The 23,067-nt window shown below is 36.0% G+C and overlaps 1 protein-coding gene across 3 annotated transcripts in view; it reads left to right on the top strand.

Annotated features, from left to right (window-relative positions):
- LOC122629846 (zwei Ig domain protein zig-8-like) overlaps positions 1-23,067 on the top strand; it is a 142,933-nt gene that overhangs the window by 94,710 nt on the left and 25,156 nt on the right. For all 3 annotated transcript variants that reach the window (XM_043813684.1, XM_043813685.1, XM_043813683.1), the window contains one exon: positions 17,939-18,101. In XM_043813684.1, coding sequence (XP_043669619.1) covers positions 18,023-18,101 — 79 coding nt within the window. In that variant the 5' untranslated portion in view covers positions 17,939-18,022. The remainder of the gene's footprint in view (positions 1-17,938; positions 18,102-23,067) is intronic.

Here is a 23,067-nt window from a genome sequence, read left to right as displayed (position 1 = left end):
TAGAGGGAACCAATTAACAGACGCTACTATGTTACTTGTTACTCTCCAGAAATAATTACGGTGCGCTTCGTAAAATCAATATTTCTCATGAATTTCTCCCTCTCTCTCTCTCTCCCTCTCTCTCTCTCCCTCTTTCTCTTTCTATCTCTCTTTCTCTATCTTACCCTTACGAAATATACAAAATATACGAATTAGATAAAAATCCTGCATTTTTTTCTAAAATATTTAACAAACGATCAATTTAAAAAAACTGTAACTTTTCCAAATGTAGTTTTCCTGAAAAGTACGAGTCAAGTCTCGAGCTTATCTCCGTGAGTCGTTAGCTTGCTAAATAGCAATAGCACCATAGCGTGGTTAGTTTAACGCGTGCTAGCAAACATCGTTGCATCCTCTCCATTCACGTAGCTATATACACGTATGTGTATATACATGTGAGTGTATTTACAAATTATATATATATATATATATATATATATATATATATATATACTTAGGTATATATATATACGTAAAGCTTCTCGCTCGACTCATTTCAAATTCGTATTAACCTTAGTTAGTGGCGCTACAACAATCGTGCCCTGCGAAAGGGAACTCCTTTTTTCTTTCCGGAACGTTACTGTCTGTAGCGGATCGCGTAATTATCGTGCAAAACAGAAAACTCGTTTGCACGTAATTAACATCAACGCTCTTCTTTCTAGAAAGAAGAACAAAAAAAAAAGAAGAAGAAACTCAATAATTTTCTATTCGAAAACGATAAAAATATAAAATGTATTCCTTCTCTTGTTTTCGAACGTCTTATTTCGAAAAATAAGAGATGGCGAATCATATTATTTGATCATGAAAGAAAAAAAGAAAAAGAAAGAAAAGGAAATGAAAGTCAATTTTTCAGTCACCGATCATCATTTATCAAAAGGAGTAAAACAAAAAACTTATTGTTAGATGTGTCTTAAAATATCTTATGTGATAACTCATGTTGAAAAATTCGAAAAATACATTAGTCACATTAAAAACATTACATTTTATATATTTATGCAAATGGATGACGGTGAGACTCGTAGTCAAAATGGTCTCATTGTTAGAAAAGCAACGACGATGTTCTACTTCCACACGTTTCTTTCTTACCCATCCTTCTCCGACATCGTACCATCTTCGTGGAACCTACCAAAACGTTTTCTTCGTCCCTTTTTATTTGCTGCTTCAGAGCCTTTACGAAAAAGGTCCTTTACTATCTTTTTCTCTCTTTCTCTCTCTCTCTCTCTCTCTCTCTCTCTCTGTCTTTTCTCTCTCTTTCTTCCTTTTCTTCTTTTTTTCAACGTTTCATGAAAAAAAAATCAGATAGAGAAGAATGTCCAAAGGCCCTTCACCGACGTCTTATTTGCCAGCAAGCTCGACACATATTTTTACGTCAAAGTTATCGCATCGATATCCTCGTGATATTACATTATTGCACAATTTTTCTCGTATTTCCTAAAATCCTATAAGAAATTTTCTATTCAAACAAGTGAACGTTCTTTTAACGTTTCGAAAAATATTGTTAATTAAAAAAATTCTTTCTCGAAATTATATCAGTTTTTATATCGCGTTTATTTTTGTGAAATTAAGAAAATGTTTTTCCAGAAAGATAATCGTTTCTCGAAAATTTTCAGAACACATACGAGAGTTACCTCTTTGAATGAATGTTGAATCAAACTTCCAAAGAGAAGTATTTACCAAACAGATTTTATCGAACTTTTCCCAACGATTCGCTCGTATATATCTCAAGAGTTGCGTTGAGCGCATAAAAATTTCTAGAAAGTCGTGTATACACACACACACACACACACACACACATACATATATATATATATATATATATATATATATATATATATATATATATATAGATAGATCGAGGGTAATGACAATTGGTGACTTAAACTTCGATTCGCTTGTTAAATACGTTTCGACAAAAAAGAAGAAAAACAGAAAAAAATAATCCTCATATCCCGTCGTTTTTTCGCTTATTAACGAACGGATATAGGCTATGATAGTTCGTTCTCAGAGTTTGACGAACTCGTTAAACTTTATGACAGGGTTTCTCAGATCAGATAGACGAACACTTTCGTGTCTGACCAATTTCAATTTCTCTCGTAATTGTCACCGTCGATGAGATCGTCGCAGAAGAGGATGAAAGCAAGAGAAAGAAAGAAAGAAAGAAAGAAAGAAAGAGAGAAAGAGAAAGAGAGAAAGAGGAAGATAGAGAAAGAGAGAAAAAGAAAACAAGAAGGAAACGAACGAAAGGAAGAAAGTTCCTGATCTTCGTCGTTCTGGCGACGTGAAACCCAACGGAGCAGTAGAACAAGCAACGAAATTGAATTTCCTTAGGTAAAGAGAAATTTCTGTCGAGGTACCTGCAATTCGTGGGTGTTTCCACGCGTCATTCGAGAAGTTAATATCATGAAATGTAAGGATATCCAAAAAGGGAATAGAAAAAGCTAGAAAGACAATTCGTGTTCCGAGCTCGATTGTAGTATTATTAGAACAAAAAGATGTCTACAGTTTAATCCGAGCATCGAGTTTTATCATAGATCGTATTCGCGTTTCATGGTAATTGTATTCTCAACGATTACGTCCTATGTCTGCTGATTTCGTTTAACTATGTTAGTAAATTGCAATTATGGTCTATCGAGTAAACCAGAGAGCTTAACTAGCACTTTTACTTGGTGTATCGAAAAAGGACGTGTGATATACTTTTATACACTTTTTTGAGCACTTATGTTTATATAAAATATTTCTAATGATATGTATATATACATAGGATCCTAATATATATATATATATATATATATATATATATATATGTACATGTATGTATATATATATTTATCAGGCTGATCATTAAATTCATCGAAAGTTTCTTTCAGCAATTCATAATCGTATCGATCTCTACAAGAAATTTCTTACAAATTTTTGATGCTAGTAAAAAAGAAATAAAGATAAGAAATAAAATATCTTTTCATGACTGAAAGAAGCAAAAAATAGAAAAGAAACGATCTCGTGGAGGTGTCAAAGAATAAATACGACTATTAGATTTAACGATAAGAAGGGGTAATCGCGAATCAAAGAAGCAACAAATCCTACGCGTTCCTACCTTTATCCTGAATTGAGAAGATCGACTGGCGCCATCGTGTCGCCTGAGTCTCTTCTCAGTTGTTTCTTTCTCTTTCCTTATTCTCTTTCTCTCTCTCTCTCTTCTTCTTCTTCTTCTTTCTCTCTGGAGAATGAAGAAGAAAAGAGAAACGTATTTTCTCTTTTCCTGAACATTGTTTCTCTTTTCTTCGATATATCTACACAGTACGAAGGCGAAAAATAAGACGCTTACGTTGCACGGTATATACCAGTGATTATCGATTCCGCGTTTCACTAAAGTCCATCTCATTTACTTCTTCCGTGCTTTCCGTAGGGGTGGGGTAATCACAGTGCTATTAAGAAAGAGAACGAGAGAAACGAACTTTTCTAGTCTCAAAAGCACAAAGCGAATTCAAGGAAAAGATGATAGGAAAGCTTGCTGGATCTCGCTTCGGGTAAATAGGAAGAGGCTGACACGAACAAGGGAAAAATATAGGTAGACAAAGAGAGGATAGAAAATTGAAAGAAGGGAATAATGAAGAAAAAAGTAAATAAACTAAAAGGACCTACCGATCTATCGATAGAAATGTAGAGAGAGAGAGGATTTGTATATTACATATATGTGTATGTGTGTATGTGTGTGTGTGTGTAGATATAAAAGTATCGTTTAATGATCTTATAATAGATATATCATAATTAACATTTTCATTATCTCAATGAATAAATGTTACTAATATTTCAAACGACTCCTTTCTTTCTATAGATATTTTCAATATCTCTGCTAATTGATAATATACTGATACAATAACGTTACTTATTCTGTATCGAGAAGAAAGAAAAGAGAGGAAGGATAATATACAGAAAGGTAGAAGAAGATGGAAACATCGTAATTAACCATCGTTCCAAACTCATGCGTCTGGCCACATTGAGTACCCTTCTGTAAAAGTACCTAATTCCACGCTTGACGTCCCTCACGAGGATTGAAGACCTCGTACCCTTTACCCTACCACTCTTTTCGACTAGAGACTCGAAATGTACGAGTCCGCACCTGTGATGTCCTCCATTGGCAAGCTTTTTATTCGGCTTCGCGAAATCGACTCCTCCTTCGGGCTATCATTCTCCTCTTTCCATCTCTCCTTTCTTGAGAATCGTTCATTGCAAGGATTGCGAAGGGATCACAGGAAGGTGAGAGGATTTTGGAAGAAGCTCTTTTTGCCAAGCTTCCGAACACTGAGAAAAAGCTCGACAAAGGATCGAAGGTCCACCGATGGCGCTCTTCTTCTTCTGTCCCTGATCCTTTCCCTTTTCTTTCTTTTTTTTTCTCTGCCATCTTTTACTTTCTCTTCTTTCTCTTCTTTCTTTCTTTCTTTTTTCTTTCTTTTTTTTTTCTTTATTTCGATAGTCTCGATGTTCAGTTTTCAATCCGATCGATCGGAAAGAAAGATGTCTTGCCGATATTCTCGACGTTCGATATTTGAATTCATAAAGAAGTCTCTACATAGCGGTTGTTCCTTCTTCGAGGTATATTTCCCACGCGGCTCTTCTTCGTGGAAAATTCGAAATTTCATATTTTCTTTTGCACAAACTACCCCTTCGATTTCGCCGAAACAAAGAAAGTCCTTGTTCCATTCTCATTCGTATTCTCCTTGTTCGACTTACTTTGTGCTGACTTAAACGACCCTTGTACGAAAACCCCAAAATGCAATTACCTACTTATCGTAAAATTCATAACACTACTTCGATTAGATTACCTCGGTCGATCGAAAAATATGTATAAGAAGTTTTTCTCCTTTATTTCTGGAATTTATTCGATACGATAGCCCATTCAGCCCGACGTTTCAACGACATCCCTTTCTAAACGTAAATGCCTAAAGAAAAATAATCTCGACTTGCTGCTCATCGTTTTTTTTTTTGTCGTATGTATTCGTTCTTCTTTATCTTTCTCTTCTCCTTCGCGAAAATCTTATGTAAGAATCGGAATACGATTTAGACGATTCGCGAGCAGAGCTTCTCTTTCTCTCTCTCTCTCTCTCTCTCTCTCTTTCTCTTTTCGCTTTTCTTTCCTTTATCTCAAATAAGATGATGGCAACCTATCGCGATTTGAGCTGGAAAGAAAGAGAGAGAATAAGAAAAGGATGGAGAATAAGAAAAAGCTTTCCTTTTTCGTGAGACGAAAAAAAGCGAGACCCCTATCGCCTCTGAATTTGTAGGAGATCTAACATTAAGGATAGAGGAAAAGAAGAAGAAAAAAGGAAGAAAAAAAAGCAGAAAAGAAGAAGAAGAAGGTATGGGCGTGATATCAAAAAGTGAGTCAGGGATAAGAAAGTGAAAGAGAGAGAGAGAGAGAGAGAGAGAGAGAGAGAGAGAGAGAGAGAGAGAGAGAGAGAGAGAGAGAGAGAGAGAGAGAGAGATGAAGAAGGCGTATATTGCCGTAGGCAGTGTAATTTAGCTTCGTACGTCACGCTGCCGCGAAGGTAATTATCTACGTTTTATCCGAGCATTATCCTGAGCGTGTTACACACCGTTAAATATTATCCCGACTCTATAAGCAAGCTAGCTCGCACCGACCAACTATTCAGACCGCTAGCTAACCAACCAGCAAACCAGGCAGCCAGTCAACGTTAGCACAGTTATCGCAAGAATTAAAATGGCCAGGCTTAACTCTTAAAACGGTCACGGCGAGATATTAATCGCTAGCTTGGATCTTTTGAGAACGCTCCTTTCCTCGGCAAGCAGCTGCCTTATCGGCCCAACTTTAGCCTCCATTTTACGAGCCGCGAAAGGTAGAGGAACGGAAACCGGAGAACTCTTTCATTCGAGCGACTCCACTTTCAGGCTATTCGCCTGAACTTTCCACCTCGATCGTTCCTCCTCTTCCGTATCGTTTCACTCTTAATTTTATTTATCGTCTCATGTGAATCCTGAAAGTACGTTTCATGAATGGAATGGACGTCGAAGGGAACGTCGTTCGTTATAAGTAATAACATCTTCTCAATTTCTACTCGGTCCAATAAAATTTTCATCTATCTGTCAGGTTCATTGCTCGAATCTCATAGATAACGGGATAAGAAGAGAAACATCCTGTAGAACAGTATATTCAGTAGCATGTAGTGGTATCCTGATTGTTAGATGGGTAGTTGGCTTCCGGGTATCAGTTAGAAAGGAACTTCGACGAACATTCGAGGGATACAAATTTAGCTTCATGAAAACACACTTTCATGCGTGTATCTGTATGTATATTGAGTTTGTTGTATATACACATTGTACCTCTGTGTGAGTACTCGAGCTATTTCGTTAAAACTAGTTTTCCGTAATGCGTCGCGCTACTGTGAGAATTTCCGTTGCCCTCAAATTTATAGGCGACTCTACTGGCAAACAGTTTATCCGTGTAGAAACGAGCGTGTTTCGCTTTGAATAAAAATAAAAGGAAAAAAAAAAAAAAGAAAAAAAGAAAAAGAAAAAAAGAAACATCGTTGAATCGAAAAAGAAAAAAAGAAAAAACACGAAATCTCATTCGAATTCACGAGAACGCGTTGTCGAGTCGTAATCGAATCGTCGCAAGCTCGAGCTTTCCTAACGCATATAGAACGTAGATACGTGTGTACATATACATAGATGTATGTTAGCAACCCCGTCAATCGTTCGACCTTTTTCGCGAATCGGCCTTTGAAGCGGCTTGACGAGGGGGTTTATTTAAAATCCAGGAACGTCGTTCGACAAATCTCGATAGTTCGTTTTCTCGTGTCAGCTCTTAATTAGAGTAGACTGGCGACGAGTTTATTATATCTCTTTGAGAATTGTAACGAGTGGCCTGGAGCTAAGAGAGTCTCGCCTAACGTCGAAAACTCTCTTCTTCTTCGATAAAGTCGACGACGATCTTTTAGGCTCATGAAAGCTACGTCCTCTTGGTAAACTTAGTTAACGATGAACTTCGTCTCTTGTGTCGATAACGAAAGACCATTATTAGTTTTGATTCGACGGAGATGAATACTTGTTTCCTATCTTTTGAATATACTTTACACAATTTTCTTATTTCCCTCGTAAAAGCATTCGAACGTGTATACATTGAAAAAAAGATTTGTAAGATAATATTCAATTAAAAAATTTCCAATGGCAATTTCATGAATATTCCATTTTTGAATATCGATTTACACGATTGGATTAACGCCCGATTACTTTTATAATCACTTCATAATTAATATAAAATAATCATTATAGACGTTATAAACAATATCATTTTGAATTTTTCATTTCATCGCGAGCCAACGTGTTCCAAATCCACACGAAATAAAATGATAAAAAGGAGGGTTTCAATCTGACGGAGGAGAACCGGGTGTGCTCTTGATTTTCTTCGCACGAATGGTAGCAGATGTAATTTAGCACGCTCATCCGTCCTCGAGTAATACTAAAGCGTGAAAAACCTACGAACAGTTTAATCATAATCATTCTAATTAGTGTAAGATAAACTATAGATATACAAAGTCGTAAGGCTCGAGGATTTAGAAGGGTGACAACTGAGATTATATAGAAACGAAAAGTAAGAGAAGAGACGACCGTCCATTTTTTTCCCGTTGCGGAATGATCGTTAGAAGAACGGAAACACAGTTTTTTCAAGCCGGCACTCCGTAAAAATACGCACAAGCGTTGCGTAGTTACGTTTAACTCAACGGTGGTCACTAAACCCTTATAAAAAGCATTTGGCTTTTCAGTCTTCGAATGAAATAACTTTTAATAATAAAACTCTCGTGAAGCATTTTAGCTTCGAAATAATATTTTCCTTTCGTCGTCGTCGTCGTCGTCGTCAGCGGCGGCATTGACGGTGCTTTACGAGACCATGAAATATTCCGTTTTATTAACACACGAAAACGCAAACGTCAACTCTTCGGCTTTACATCGTACCCTCGAGTTTAAAATCGCTTACGAATAATTGAAAATAGTGGTGCAAACATTTCAAAATTGAAAATTTCATTTTTCAATACTCAAAAATCTATTGAACGATATGACCGATAAAAGATCTCTCTTAAAATAATCTTTCAAATTTTTTATATTAATCGATATTGTTGTTTTAAATCTAATGTATAAGAAGTTTAGCGTACAACATTAATCTAAATCAATTTTCCTTTCCGAAAATATTCTGTTTCACGTGTAACTAACAGCAACTGTGCACATCTATACATGTATGTACTCCTAACGAGTAAGTAAAGTACTGCGTTATATACTCGTATACATTACTGCGAATAGACTATATATCGCTTTCTCTTATTATCAGCCGTTGAATTAGTATTATAGTTGAGCCAACCAGAGCATTACTATTCCAACAGAGTTTCATTATTCACCTTGGCTTTGTTAAGTTGTTCTATTTTAACTTACGAGAAAAGGCGCAATGATTCTTAATAAGTATATACGCTTTTGTTAGAATTTCAAATCTAGGTAAGAGGTAATCTCGATAAGATATTTTTTAAGAAATGAGATTTTTATTAAGAAAATAAATCTTAATCTTAATAAAAATAATTCTAAAAGGTAAATCGAAATGTTTAGATAGGACTTATCAAAAAACACGTAAAAACACGGAATATTTCATTTCTTAGATTCATTCGGGTAAGCTGATGGGTCCATGTCCTGAAGTAAATGAACGCATCTCGCTAACTGAGGCCACGTACCAGCAGGAAATTCGTGGGAGAAGTGATATTTAAATGCTAAGTAGACTCACGTGCGAACATTTCTCCGGCTGGCAGCTATCCGAACCGAATAATCGTTGAATACATTTCTACTGCATTTGCAGATGCCTTCTATTCTCATTTTTTTTATTTTCACCTTTTCTTTATTATTTCCAAACTGTTACATTTAAGTATAACTTTCGAGTTTTCCGAAAAAATTTTTCCTGAGATCAAACGTAAACAAAATTTTAACTCCATTATTATATACATCACACACATATCTATGAAATATTTAATCTCTGTATAAAATTGATTATTAATGACTTTGAAAATTGAGCAATTTTTATCCATAGAAAGGGATAAATTGTCTTTTAAGGTTGATTATCGATCTGAACATTTATTATGCAATTACATTTACTTGGTTTGTTTTTGACTTGTAGAAATTTCAAAGGTGCATTCCTTGTATTTTCAGTAAACACTACCAACTTCGAGATCCAATTTGCACGAGCGCTAGAGCCAGGCTCAACGAGAGGGGATTTTAGATAGTAGCTAGCATCATTTTGAAAGGAGCACACGACATTTTCACGAACGTTCGACCAAAATTTTCGAACAACGTGACGGTATAAGCGTGGGAGAAGCCGGTTTTGTAATTTTCAACGTGCACACAATAGTCCCAAGTAACGTGATTCTTACGAATTTTCCATTTTCGGAAGGAACATTACTTCATCCTTTCTGTTTTATTCGGAATTCTCCTTTTTTGTTCTCGCAATATAATCGAGTCGGCTGAATTTTATTTCGCATGCTTTACTTGCACAAGACTCGTTATTTCTTATAAAAGGAAAATTCTAAGCGGATGATACCGGAGGCACGAAAGTTTTTCTCGCGTACATATATCTCTCGCAAGAGTATAACGCCTTAAAGTTGACCTATCATCATCCTCCCGATACGATCCTTTCTTTCTTTCTTTCATACTTTTTTCTTCCTTTTTCTTTCTTTTTCCTCCTTTTTTTTTCTGCCTTTCTTTTTCGCTCGAACTCGTGAAAACTGGCCGAACCGGAGGTTACGAAATCTCGGCTAATTTTCACGAACTGTTATTCCGATCGATCGCGAGAACTTTATCTTCTTCCAACACGCGAATTCGAAGGACTTTAATAACTGGGTCGTTGGGCGAATGGCCAACGTGAAGTTCCATTCGAAAATATTCTCCGATGATCCTTAATATCCACAATATTTATAATATATTTTATATGTATATGTAATAATAAAAATACGTGTAACAACCTTAACCCACCTCGAATCGAAAATGTTTTCATATCCTTTCGAAAGAAGGTAGTTCGATTCAGAGAAAGTACCACATCTTTTCCTTAGAATTCACTTTCGAGAGAATGCCTGCTGGTTTTGAAAGGTTTCGGTTGCCGCTTTGAAAGTATCACGTTGTTTCCATGAATGCCAAACTATAGCTTGTTATTATCTGATAAAGAAGCAACGGGAAGTTCGTATAAGGTAGAATGTATTCGATATGATATTCGTTCTCTTTTATAAAATTGGAATAGAAATAATTTTTATTTCTATATTTGAAAAGAATATATATATATATTTTCTTTCTCAAACATTTATGGCCGAATAAAATTTTTGTACGTGTAATACGTAAGTATAATCGCCAAGACCTATTCTAATTTCAGCTAAGTGTACAACAATTATACACGATGCTACGTAAGAGAGTAACAAACCTTGTAAATACATTAAACTTGATGTTGAATTACGAAGCGGGACGATGGTTTTTGCTACGGTCGAGCTTTCTTCCATATGGTGAGAAAGAGAGGGAGGAAAAGGGGGAGGAGGAGGAGGAAGAGGAGGTGAGAGGTATAAGGGAATCAGAGGATCTCAGAGAGATAGCTTTAGTGAACTTCGAACTTTCCCACTAACAACGTGATAAGAGAACCTTCGAGCTACGTATTCCAAAGCCATGGATAGATAGATGGCGAATATATAAGGAAAGACAGAGATAGATATAGAAAGAGCAAGAGAGAGAGAGAGAAAGAGAGAGAGAGAGAGAGAGAGAGAGAGAGAGAGAGAAGAGTCGTCGTCGTGGCGAAGTTACGGACGTTTCTGCGGCGTGAAACTAAACTCGTAACTCCTGCCTCTGCGCAAAACTTTAAACATTAAATTACGCGGTAGAAAATGTAATTTTTCTAGCTCGGTGAACGCGCGCCGTGCTGGCGGCCTTATATACGCACATACACTTCCTACTTAGATAGAAATACGCATACACAATGCAGCTCGTCTTACGAAGCCGTGACACCTGTCCAATGATGAAAGGCGACTCTTGATGCGGCTCGACCGCACAACGTAATAACGTTTCCTTTTTCACGGCGAGAAAAGGAGAGAAAAGAAGAATGCGCGATGCAAGCAATTACGGTGAAAAATGCTAGACACATGCATACGCGTTTCCTAGGACGAGACTGAAAGAGGTGATAGAGGGCTGAACTTCTGTATAGAATATAATGCTAGAATCGAGCTCCATCGTTATTACACTCGTGATTCTACCTCATAGTCTCTCTGCAGGTCGTGTTATATCGGCTCAGTTATAACATATTGAATGATATCGCAACGTACATTAAATATATCGGATAGTTATATCGGATATTCGAGCTTGGAAAATTGACAGTATCCGTTCGTTCTGTAGATTCTACGTAGAAAAAAGAGAAAAAGAGAGATAGAGAGAGAGAGAGAGAGAGAGAGAGAGAGAGAAGGAGAAAGAGAAAAAAGAAGAAAGAGAGAAATAAAGAAAGAAGAAAGACTTGCTGGAACGAAAAGATCTGCCAGTGTTAAAGCGAAACGTCCGAACGTAGAAGACGAATGATTCGAATTTCCTTCTAGCGATTCTCGCCGCACGAACGAACTTGAAAATTACGTCTTTCAGATCGAGTTCAAGTTCAGAGACAAGAAAGAGAGAAAGAGAGAGGGAAAGGGAAAGAAAGAGAAATAGATAGATAGATAGATAGATAGATAGATAGATAGATAGATAGATAGATAGATAGATGTGGGTGGATATCGTAGTTCAAGATCGATCGAAGTTTTGGACTTAGGTACTTACCAAAGGATAATGTAACAAAGTTGCAAGTTCGGAATGGTCCAAGATGATCGTTCGAGGTCGGTTACCTCCCACGAAAGTATCGTGACTAAACGAAAAACAGAATGAAGTTGTCTGTGAAAAGACGATGTCTATTTCTGCACGTCATCCAAACTCTTTTTTACGTTATGGAACCCTTCTAAGGTTCTTTCATTCTTCCTAGTCCTTTCATTCTTCTCTTTTTCTTTATATATATATTTTTTCTTTATACATATATATATATTTGCCTCGATGAAGATGCTTGAGCTTATTTACTATCAAGACACTTTGTATCCTGATACTAACATACTATATTTCACTTCACGATCTACTATAAATCAAAAAATGTATCGTGAAAAATAATTTGTTAAAATGATTTAAATAATGATCCAAATATCGTATATTACGACAGTAACACTTGCAATAATTCAATCTTAATATCGATAATTATATAATCTTACAAATGTTAATAAAAGATTTTAAATCGAGCTGTTAATCAAGTTATTACAGCTATGAACTAAAATTATTGAGAATGTAAGGGTCTCAAAAGAACCATAATCCTTTTGAAAAACTAATAGCAAATCCTTTCTAGATAACATTGATATTAACCGTGCAAAGAGATACCAGTCCCGTGCTTTGATCAGCGACTCGCTACATAATCGTTTAGCATTTTTCAGAGGAACGTTAAGGAGAGAAAAAAATTCGACAAATCGTCGTTCGACATTTTCCAAGGGGGATAGGATAGCGATTTTTCAACGCTTTTACATCCAGCAAGACCGTCGAGGATAACTTTTTTACAAACCACGATGGTATTTGCATGTCGGTTGATTATACGGTTGCGAGTAAAAGGGAGGAAGGCTCCATTTTTTTCCCCTATAAAAAAGTCTTGTCTGTATCACGATATTGTACTATATCGTATTTGAAAGAGCGAAGCATTAAAAGGTACTCCGCGAAGGGCCAAGTAAACGTACCAGGGCGGAATAACTGCTGCGAACGTTTCGGGCACACGCGTGGCTAGATGGACTAGCGAACAGCATTATGCAAAGTTCATTAAAACCGAACTCTTGGAGCTCGGTGCGCTCGCAGAGAAGCTCCATGAAGCAGTTTTCATCCCCCCAACTCTTCTCTCTATCTCTATCTCTATCTCTATCTCTATCTCTATCTCTATCTCTATCTCTATCTCTCTCTATCTCTCTATCTCCGCCTCTCGTTCCTCCACATCGTATTCGAAGCCACGAAGAGAGTAACGCTTTAGCTACGGCGTTAAACTTGTCTAAGTTTCTCTTTCCTCTCTTTCCTTCCCTTTTCTCTTCCCCGCCATTTCACTGTCCTTTCTAACTCGGTGCTGTCGGTCGGATCTAAAAACTTGAGGGTTGTCTCTATCTATCCTCCATCACCCTCTGTCTTCCCTCTTCCTGCCTCTTTCTTCCTTTCTTTTTTTTCTTTTTCTTCTTCTTTTCTTCTTTTTCTTTTCTCTACCCCTCTATTTTCATCGCAGACGCTCAAGCTTTTCGTATTATCCCCCCGTCCCCCATACAGACTCACGTTCGATCTTACTACTTCTTCTTCTTCTTCTTCTCCTTGTCATTTTTCTACGTAACCGATTGCTTCTTTTTCTTCTTCCTATTTTTCCTCCTCTTTCCAAGTCACGTGCTTGAGGTATACCAGCAACGGCACGCAACTTCGATCTGACTGATTTAAGTCTTCTTCTTCTCCTCTTCTTCTTCTCCTTCTTCTTCTTCTTCGTCTTCTTTCTTCTTCTTCTTATCTTTTTTTCTCATCCCAACGTGCTCTCCTTGTTGAGCTATACAAAAATCAAGGACATGTCTCGAACCTCGAATTTTCATGGTCGATACTATCTCTCGATAAGCGATAAACTCTAGTATCTTATGAATAATGAAACTTCTTACGATTTGATAATGTAATAAAAATATATTCTTCTATTTTACATTCATATATTACTGTAGAAACAAAGATATTCAAGGGTTTTGCATATACTTTTAGATTCAACTTTTAATTATCATTTCGACGAGAGTAAATTGAATCATTAATATCTGCATAATTTTTGAGCTTGTTCGGAAATAATTTTTGATTTAATTGAAAATTCGTGGTGCCATTGCTAGCGTAAGACAATATGTACATTCTCGACGAACGGTGAATATCAAATCGAATTGTGCGACCGTTCACAGTCGAACGTTCGCGTAAACGTACTTTATGTCTACAGATTGCAATTGCAGGGATGTGTTAAAAAAAAAAAAAGAAAAAATGAGAGGAAGAGAAAGGAAAGAGAATTCCTACAGCAGTAACGCACGTAATATCGGTCGATATTCGAGGTATTGATTTACTGTCAAAACGGAATCGAACTGGTGTTCGAGTACGATGACCACGAACCAACACGTTCGAAATACGTATATGTTTGAAAACGAAGCTTTCGACATATCGATCACGATATTTCGACCTTTCCTAATATCAAAGCTTCGTTTTTACAGACATTGATGAATAAAGAATAGTAAGTCAAATAGAAGATATCCGAATACACCGTACTTTAAGTTCAATTAAAAAAAAAAGACAACAATTTAATGAAATGAAAAGAAAGATAAGATAGATAAGAATAAAGTCTAAAATTTTTAATAAATATTTGATTACATCTCGTATGTACCTCGTTTATTAATTCCGTTAATTCTCAAGTTCGCGTGTAAACCACACGATTTAAAGGTGGAGTGACGAGGTTGAGTAGGAATTACGACGATGAAAATGGGAATTATGGGAATTTCGAGGTTGCTCGTGGAGTTCGCGTTAGCGTAATAACTCGCAAAGACGCGATTACATCGAGGAAGGAAGGAAGGAAGGAAGAGAATGCCTTCGTTCTCTTTCTCCTAAAGACATAGTGTACTAAAAGTGGAACTGCGCGAGCGTCGAAATACGTCTCCTCTTTGCGTCGAGGTGCTGGTGTGCAGAATTTAGGACATAGGATCGGGATACATCATTGTTGAGTAAAAGCGAGAAAGATAGAGAAAGAGAGAGAGAGAGAGAGAGAGAGAGAGAGAGAGAGAGAGAGAGATAGAACGTGCTCATGAAACTGTTAACTGTGAAGAACAAAGAAGAGGAAAGTTAGGAGAAAGAGATATAGAGAGGGAGAAAAGAAAAAGAGGAACGAACCAGAATGAGGACAAACGAGAAACAAAGAAGAACGAAGATGAAGATGGATAAAGAAGAAATAAGAAGAAGAGGATGGGAACCGATGATGAATGATAAACTAGACGAACACATGTATACGTGAATAGTTTTGACGGAACAACGAAGATCATTGAAGTCAAACAACGGCAAACGGAGAATTGAAAATGGATGGTTGGAAATTGGGAAAAAGAGAAATAAATTTTCAAGGGGAAAAGATTCCTCTCTCTCTCTCTCTCTCTCTCTCTCTCTCTCTCTCTCTTTTACTTTCTTTTATCTCAAATCATTTCTTCTAGCAATTGGAACATTTCTTTCTTGGAATTAATAGCACGCCGTGACTATGCATCTCCATGGGGATATATTAAATCGTGAACGGTTATCTCAAACTAGCTCAACAAATCAGAATCCAAAGTAAATCATGAGATCACAAATATGACATTCTAGTCGTCGTCGTCGTCGTCGTCTCTCTCTCTCTCTCTCTCTCTCTCTCTCTCTCTCTCTCTCTCTCTCTCTCTCTCTCTCTCTCTCTCTCTCTCTTTCATTCTTACTTTTTTCTCACAAACGTTCACTTGATTTATTCGATCGCTCCGTCAAGATTTATTTCTGTGGAGTTTTCATTTTCTTACCCTCCCAGTATATGGTCTAAAGTGTTATTAACTTTTTAATACTATCTTTTAGCGCGTCTCTATGAAATATGAATTTCCTACTTTTCGCTCTCGCCGATCGATACAACGTTCTTCTGTTATTACCTGACAAAAGCAGGAACTTAGATTTCCTCTTGAATTGTAAAGTTCGATGATACCGAGTCTGTCATTCTGTCGTTTATATTCATACTCTTTTTATTATAACAGTACATTAGGCAACAAAGAGCGTTGCCATCCATTCCGAAACAAAGAAACTCCCAACCTATGAATCTCATATACAGAGTGAGTTTTCTAAATCGACACACCTATGTATATCAAAAACAATGCATTTTTGACGATATAATTTCAAACGATAGATATTTCTAATTTGTTAGTCCTCCAAAACCAAATAACGTTTGAAATTTTCTTTCTTCTCAAAATTTCATTTTTTCGGGATATTTAGATATTTCAATTTGAAAAATGTATCCTATACACATACACACACACATGTGGATTATATATCTACATGTATAGATATATAATATATCTACCCATAAAGGGGTACTGTAATCTAATATCTTTTTCAAGCATGACCCTGAGTATCTCAAGAGACCGAAATTGATTTCTATGAGGACATTCTTTTGGCCCTTCGAACTCCCAGTTGATACATAGACACGAGTAGAGAAAAAGCTCTCTTGTCCATGAGAAAAAAGAGACAGTAGAGAAAAAAAAAGATAAGTAATCTCTTGAATGCTATCAAGGAAACGTATTAGTCGTATCAAGTTTTATATACTTTCAAAGAAAAATGAAATTTTAATATCACTTTGATATATAAGATTAGTTGTAGATATTTGACGTTACTATCAAAATTCTAGATCTTAAATAATTACGTTAAGAAGTAATTAATCCAAGAACGTTTTCCTATAGCAACGATAATGGAATTTCTACCTTTTTAGAAAATAATCATCTATACGTAAAATGTAAACGAAAAATTCTAGAGATGGATACGACTTAAAAGAAAAGATTCGAAGAAAAATAAGACGAAGAATGGAAAGTAAGGGACCCGTATTCTTTGTTTCGTTCAAATTATTCACTATTCAGCAACGAGAGTTTAATTATAGTTTAATTAAAATCCTTGCTCGCTAACTGAGGATAAGTTTGAGAAGTTAATTCCCACAGAGAGTCGACGATACTTTCATATTAGCGTGGCACGACTCTCTCTCTCTCTCTCTCTCTCTCTCTCTCTCTCTCTCTCTCTCTTTCTCTCTATCTCACAAATAAAATAAGTTAATTACATTATAGCATTGCAAGTTACGTCTCCGTTTCTTTTTCCTATCGTACGATTCACGAAAGCTTCTAAATTCATTTTTAGTAATCTGACTTTCTCTATATTCGATTTTGTTGCGTCTGACTAAATTTACCAACTACTACTACGTTCGTGAGTTAGGAGAGATAATCGACGAAAAAAAAAGACTGTTCGTTATTTCAAGGTATGAGCATAACTTGAATCATTATATTATAATATTTAAACAGCATTTATACAAATATTAATTAGCTGAAATATAAGGATGCTACATATAAAAACGTAATAAAAGATATTTCCTTTATTTCCACGTATATTCACATATTAGCAAACATTTTTTGCTGCAACTACCATTTCTATATTTTCTTTTACACCGTTAACTCATGCCTTTAAGAGCGAGAGAGAAAAGTGATAATTTTCCGGCATAAGCGAAATTACGTGATACCTGGCACCGCATTGCGGAGTAATACCGTGAGCATTATGGTATTCCTGGCTATAAACTAAACCCCGAGTATGTACGTGTAACATATGAAACGTGGTTTTTCACACCCCTCTTTTTCTCCGTAAATCGACGTTATTTACCACAACCGTTTTGTCTTTCTCCTGTTTTAGAGATTTCTATGTGTAACATTTATTCGTAATACAAAACATTATCGAGCTATAGTGCGATCAATAATTTTATATAAGATTTATATTTATAGTTTACATACATTTTTTATACATTCCGTAATGGCTATTTCGAACACTGAGTGAAAATTAAAAACAAATTTTTTATTAGATTAATTTTGTTATCTGTCTGATGAAAAATATTTATAAATGCATATATATAATATGCATATAAAAAATATACATAATGCGTATATATATATAAGAATCATACGAATTTCAATGGACGATTCAGCATGATCAATCCATCTTGAGAAACGTATACGTGCTGACACAGGAACGATGGCTGTTTCAGATGACGGAAACGTCAAAGCCGCGGTACGCGAACCGCAGTAGCGGGGAGAGATAAGGAAGGTGAACGGCATCACGCCGAGCAGTCATGTGCAGTGTCATGTGGCTCCTTCGGCTGCTGACAACTTGCTGCCTCGCACTTCTATCAGCGTCTGATTTACGCACAGGTACGTTCAACTCCATTGTTTCCATTCAACCTACTATCTATTCAATAGTAAGACAGTAGTGAACCTAATTATGTCATATGATGATAGTTTGATCGAATTCGAAGATATTTCGAGTTTTCTATTTAAATATTTATAACAATTTATAAGAGACGTCCTTTTTAAAACGATCATTTTTATAATGAATATCTTTTTTAAAGCTCGCACGAGTACATTTATAGGGTATTTATTTTTCATTGAAAAAAAAAAGAAAAAGAAAATATGATATAATAAATGTATAAAAGTAATGCTTTTAATTTCTAAAGGTATGAATGAAAATATTTTTTCGCCGCGATATTTTCTCTCTCTCTCTCTCTCTCTCTCTCTCTCTCTCTCTCTCTCTCTCTCTCTTTTTTTTAAACAAACTCGACAACGAACGCGTTATGTGTTACGTTTATACGGTAATAATGTACCCTCGAATACCATTGATGTACGGGGCAATGCACGAATAGCCACCTCGTTATTCTATTGATTCGAACAGAATCGCTTATGAAGAGACCGAGGAAGCATGAAATCCGCAGCATGGTCATTGTATTCTGGAATACCTATGCTTACAGATTTAACCTAATTATTTGTGTCAGTGTACGAAATATAGGTATGCCGCTTTATAATAATAGTAACTTGGACTACGATTCTCTATTTAGTGTAGCTAGCTCTTTACAAGACATCTTAAGAATAAATAGCCTGCGGCACGAATATGTATCGAGTAAAGCGGATATACATTTCGAGCAGAGTGAAATTTGCTCGTTTGCATAGTGAAATATTTTGTTATTCTATCGACGTATGGATACAGATAAGCTTGCGTTAACAGTGCATTATAAAATGTAATGTATATATACATATATATCGAATATTTTATTCAATTCGACTATCTTCAATATATTTATCATGCATCCGTAGAGAGGATATGTAAAAAAAAAAAGCACGAAAAAAAAAGAAAATGAAGCTGTGTAAACTGAAAAATTGTTGTAATTTTATCAAAGTGAATATTTCTTTTGTTTTTGGAACGATTTTAATTGATCAAATCGAACGAAACAATTCATGTGTATTTTAAATGTGCAGGGATACGTATGGGAAAGAAAAAAGAATGGAAAAGAATAACGATGGAAGTGAGGGGATGTTTCCTCTCTCTTTTTTTTGTTTCTTTCTCTCTCCCTCTCTCCCTCTCTTTCTCTCTCTCTCTCTCTCTCTCTCTCTTTCTCTGTCTCTTTCTCTCTTTGTCTTTCTATCATATGGTCGAATGCTGTTCAATTATCGCATGCAAAGGAATCGTATTTATATTCTGTCGTACTCTCGATGTAATTCGATTTACCGTATGCACGATCCCGGATGATTCGTAGACCGCGAATATCCGTAGACCGTATGAGAGCATACTATGTATATCCAGGATGATGCGAATATCGCGTCAAAATGATAACAATGTGCCGGGAATTTCGAATGTTCGCAGCTGCAACGAGTTATGGTACAATAACGTTGGCAGCTATTAAAGATCCCATCGACAATTTCTGTGATCTTAGTCATGCGACAGTAATGATTAGTTCGTCAAAATTTGTCATAAAGAAATTTAATATCAGTATAATCGATGAAGTGCACATTGATGAACGAATGTTAATTCCTAACATCGTTGAAGATACGAAAGAAGAAATCGAATTAATGAAAACAACTTGAGAAAATTCCATAAATATATTTGTTCAAACAGTTTTAATAAAAAATACATTTATCATATTTTCTAAAAAAAAAATGTGTATATATATATATATACATATTTCTGGAATATTCAATTCCCATAAACAGAGAACACGTATACGCAATTAGAAATAATCGATATCGGTATCCCCTGTAGTACGCGCGTACCAATATATCTATAGGAAAACGCTTTCCATCGATGATGAATTTGTCGAAGCGATTAAAATTCTGATATAGCGATGGACAGTAAGGAGGTTAGAGCTCTCTTCGTTGATTCCGGTTACCCATCGACATCGAATCACAAGGATGCTCGATCGAAATGATTAATCAGCGTCAGCATGTACGAAGATCCTATCGGAAGTGCCAAATTCCGAGATTCGGCGACCCTCTGTCTCTGTGTTAGCTCGTTACTAACAGGCTCAACCATTAAATTCCAAATAACCAGAATCATAACGCTTAGCTGTAGCCTCGGGCGTTCCGTTTGATTAGCCAATGAATCTCGTGAAAATGACGCGCAACAAGGTACGAAACTCCGAGGTCGCTCATTTCATGAGCGTTTCCAGCATCAATGAGAGAACATCCACACAGTTTAAAGTGACTAGGAGGCATCTCGTTTGTGTTGTCAGTAATTATAAAGTAGTAAACCCGATAAACGCACAGTCGCGTTTGTTCTTCAAATTAAAGAACTGCCCGTAAAGAGAATAATATCGTTATAAAGCTTAACATTTTCGTCAAAAGATGAGAGTTATTTCGCATGTGGAACAAAACGATTGATTAATTTTATCATTTTATAAAAGAACTTTACGTTATACGTTTTCATACGAATGGGATTTGTCCAATATTGTTTAAAATGTCGAGGAAATTCTAATGAACGTTTCGATGAAAATAAATACAGTAAAACCAATCAAAACGCGGTCCATAAAAGTCATTATCTTGGCATAAACATTTTCAACATTTATGTATTTTCCTTCGCGCACCTTCATGTACATGTAGAGACTTCATTTTATTAAGCGGATTTATAGGAATTTGGCGTATATAAATATATACATATATATGTGTATATCGCACATATACCCATACATAGATACATTATGTTCTTAAGCAATACGATTAAACTTTGCCAACGACAATGCATAGTACGCGTGAAACGTAGAAGCGAATCTGAGGAATCCCTTCGTATCGTTCGCCGATGATGATGCCTGCACTTCAGTGGAATTAGTTACGTCAAGCGAGTATGTTCGAAGGTACGGTACGTCGTTAAGAAGATATATGTATGCCTTTGGGCAAAGACCGGGTGTGATTTTCTCAGTAAAGTAAGATTTATTCGTGAAATAGAGAGAGAAAATTGAGAGAAATATTGTACCTCGACGCGAAGTTACGATCAAAAATATCTATATACAAATATTATAACCAGCGAGTTAACGATTTCAATCGCAAAAATGCGAACGATCGACGATCGACAAGTTAGCCTCGTAGATTTATGAGGTACGATTGAATAAATTGGAATTCCATTGACCGGCAATATACTTAATACGCTATAAAACTTTATTGTCATTTTATTCCGGAAATAAAGTTTGAAGAAATTGATAGAATTGACCGAAGAAATGCGAATTCTTATCGGAAGGCATCGAGAGATACATTGAATCACTATGATAAAACTTATTGAAAGGAGGAAAGGATGCTAGAGAATTATTTGATTTCGATGAAAGTACAAAGAAAAGAGAAGGAGACATAAAAGACTTCATTGAAAAAATTTACTCTCTTATATTACTTGTCTTATACTACTTAAAATATAGTAATAAGGTACGATATCGATTCGTTTATCTATCGTCAATAAACGTAACGAAAAAATAAATAAAAACAAAGATCAATTTTAAGATTTATGTACGTCGATTAAATGAAAAATAGAATTTCGGTAAAAGATCAAAGTTTGATATTAACTTTCTTTAGGCGAAAGCATTGAAACGAAACGAGTTACAATTAGTAACATTTCTTGGATTGCGTTTACGCTTGAAAAGGCATACGTTAACGCGTGAACGCTTTGACTTTCAAGCTTGCTATGTGTAACATCGAGCAAAGGGTCCATGTAACGCGAACCAGCAGAATTTAATGCGTAGAACAGCGAATAGTGCAATTGCTTGAGAGAAACTCGACGTGTAGTACATCCCTTCATCGTCGTCGTCGCCGTCGTCGTCGTTGTCGTCGTTGTCGTCGTCGTCGTCGTCGTCGTCGTCTATGGAGAACGAAGCTCGTTCGTTTCTCAAAGCGTCCAATGCAAATCTACTTTTTACGTCCCCGTAAAAAGGTCCGTCACTATAATAGCCTCGTAAAGATGAAGAACCATTTGACGAGAACGACCAATACCAAGTTTTTTTTTTTCGATTTGAGTTATCAAAGACCGTTTAACGACTATTAGAGAAATATAAAGAAGAAAAAAGAAAGAGATTGAAAACAAATGCATGTACGTAACTATACACTTTTTTTTTCATATTTAATAGAATATCGATATAATACAAAATATCGACAAAATCGTATTGACCTTAACTTCGTTCCAATCTCTCATAAATGTATTTTCGTTAACGTAAATTTTCGTTGTGGTTAGGACGTTTCAAAGATGGCGATATCTAAGGACGAAGTGAAAGTATAAAAAAGACGAGACGAGACAAGACGAGACGAGACGAGACGAAGAAGATGCTTCGAGCGATATCGAGGAGATACTTTGCATGATAGAGGAATCGATCAAGATCAGTAAGATAGCGTTTCCTTACTATATTTTATGGAAAAGAGATCTTGAAGCTTTAAGCCCGCTTTCTCATAAACATCACTTCTGATCGGAATATTCATGAAGGAAATGTTCAAAAATCGTTGGAAAGCGCCTTTTAAATTTCCAATGTAGAATAGATCGCCCAGTGTCACGTACCGATTGATATCAATCAATTTGATCTTTTTTATCATTATGTACTGATATAACGAAACGATGAAATATAATGCATTCGCGTTTGCGGTTATTCGTTTTATAGAAATTGACGAACAAATAGCAATCAAGGTCAAACCGCAAGGAAATGTATTCTAAGGTAAGTTGCAATAGAGATACGCTATATATACATATATATATATATATAGCATCGACTTCTGTAAGTTAAAACACCGATCTGCTGACTCCAGCATCTATCTCTTGCTCTCTTTCTCATCTCTCTCTCTCTCTCTCTCTCTCTCTCTCTCTTCTCTCTCTCTCTCTCTCTCT

Source organism: Vespula pensylvanica, chromosome 6, assembly GCF_014466175.1.
Source record: "Vespula pensylvanica isolate Volc-1 chromosome 6, ASM1446617v1, whole genome shotgun sequence".
Classification (NCBI taxonomy): Eukaryota; Metazoa; Arthropoda; class Insecta; order Hymenoptera; family Vespidae; genus Vespula; species Vespula pensylvanica.
The sequence above is the reverse complement of the archived record's forward strand: the minus strand, read 5'-3'. Positions and strand labels throughout refer to the sequence as shown.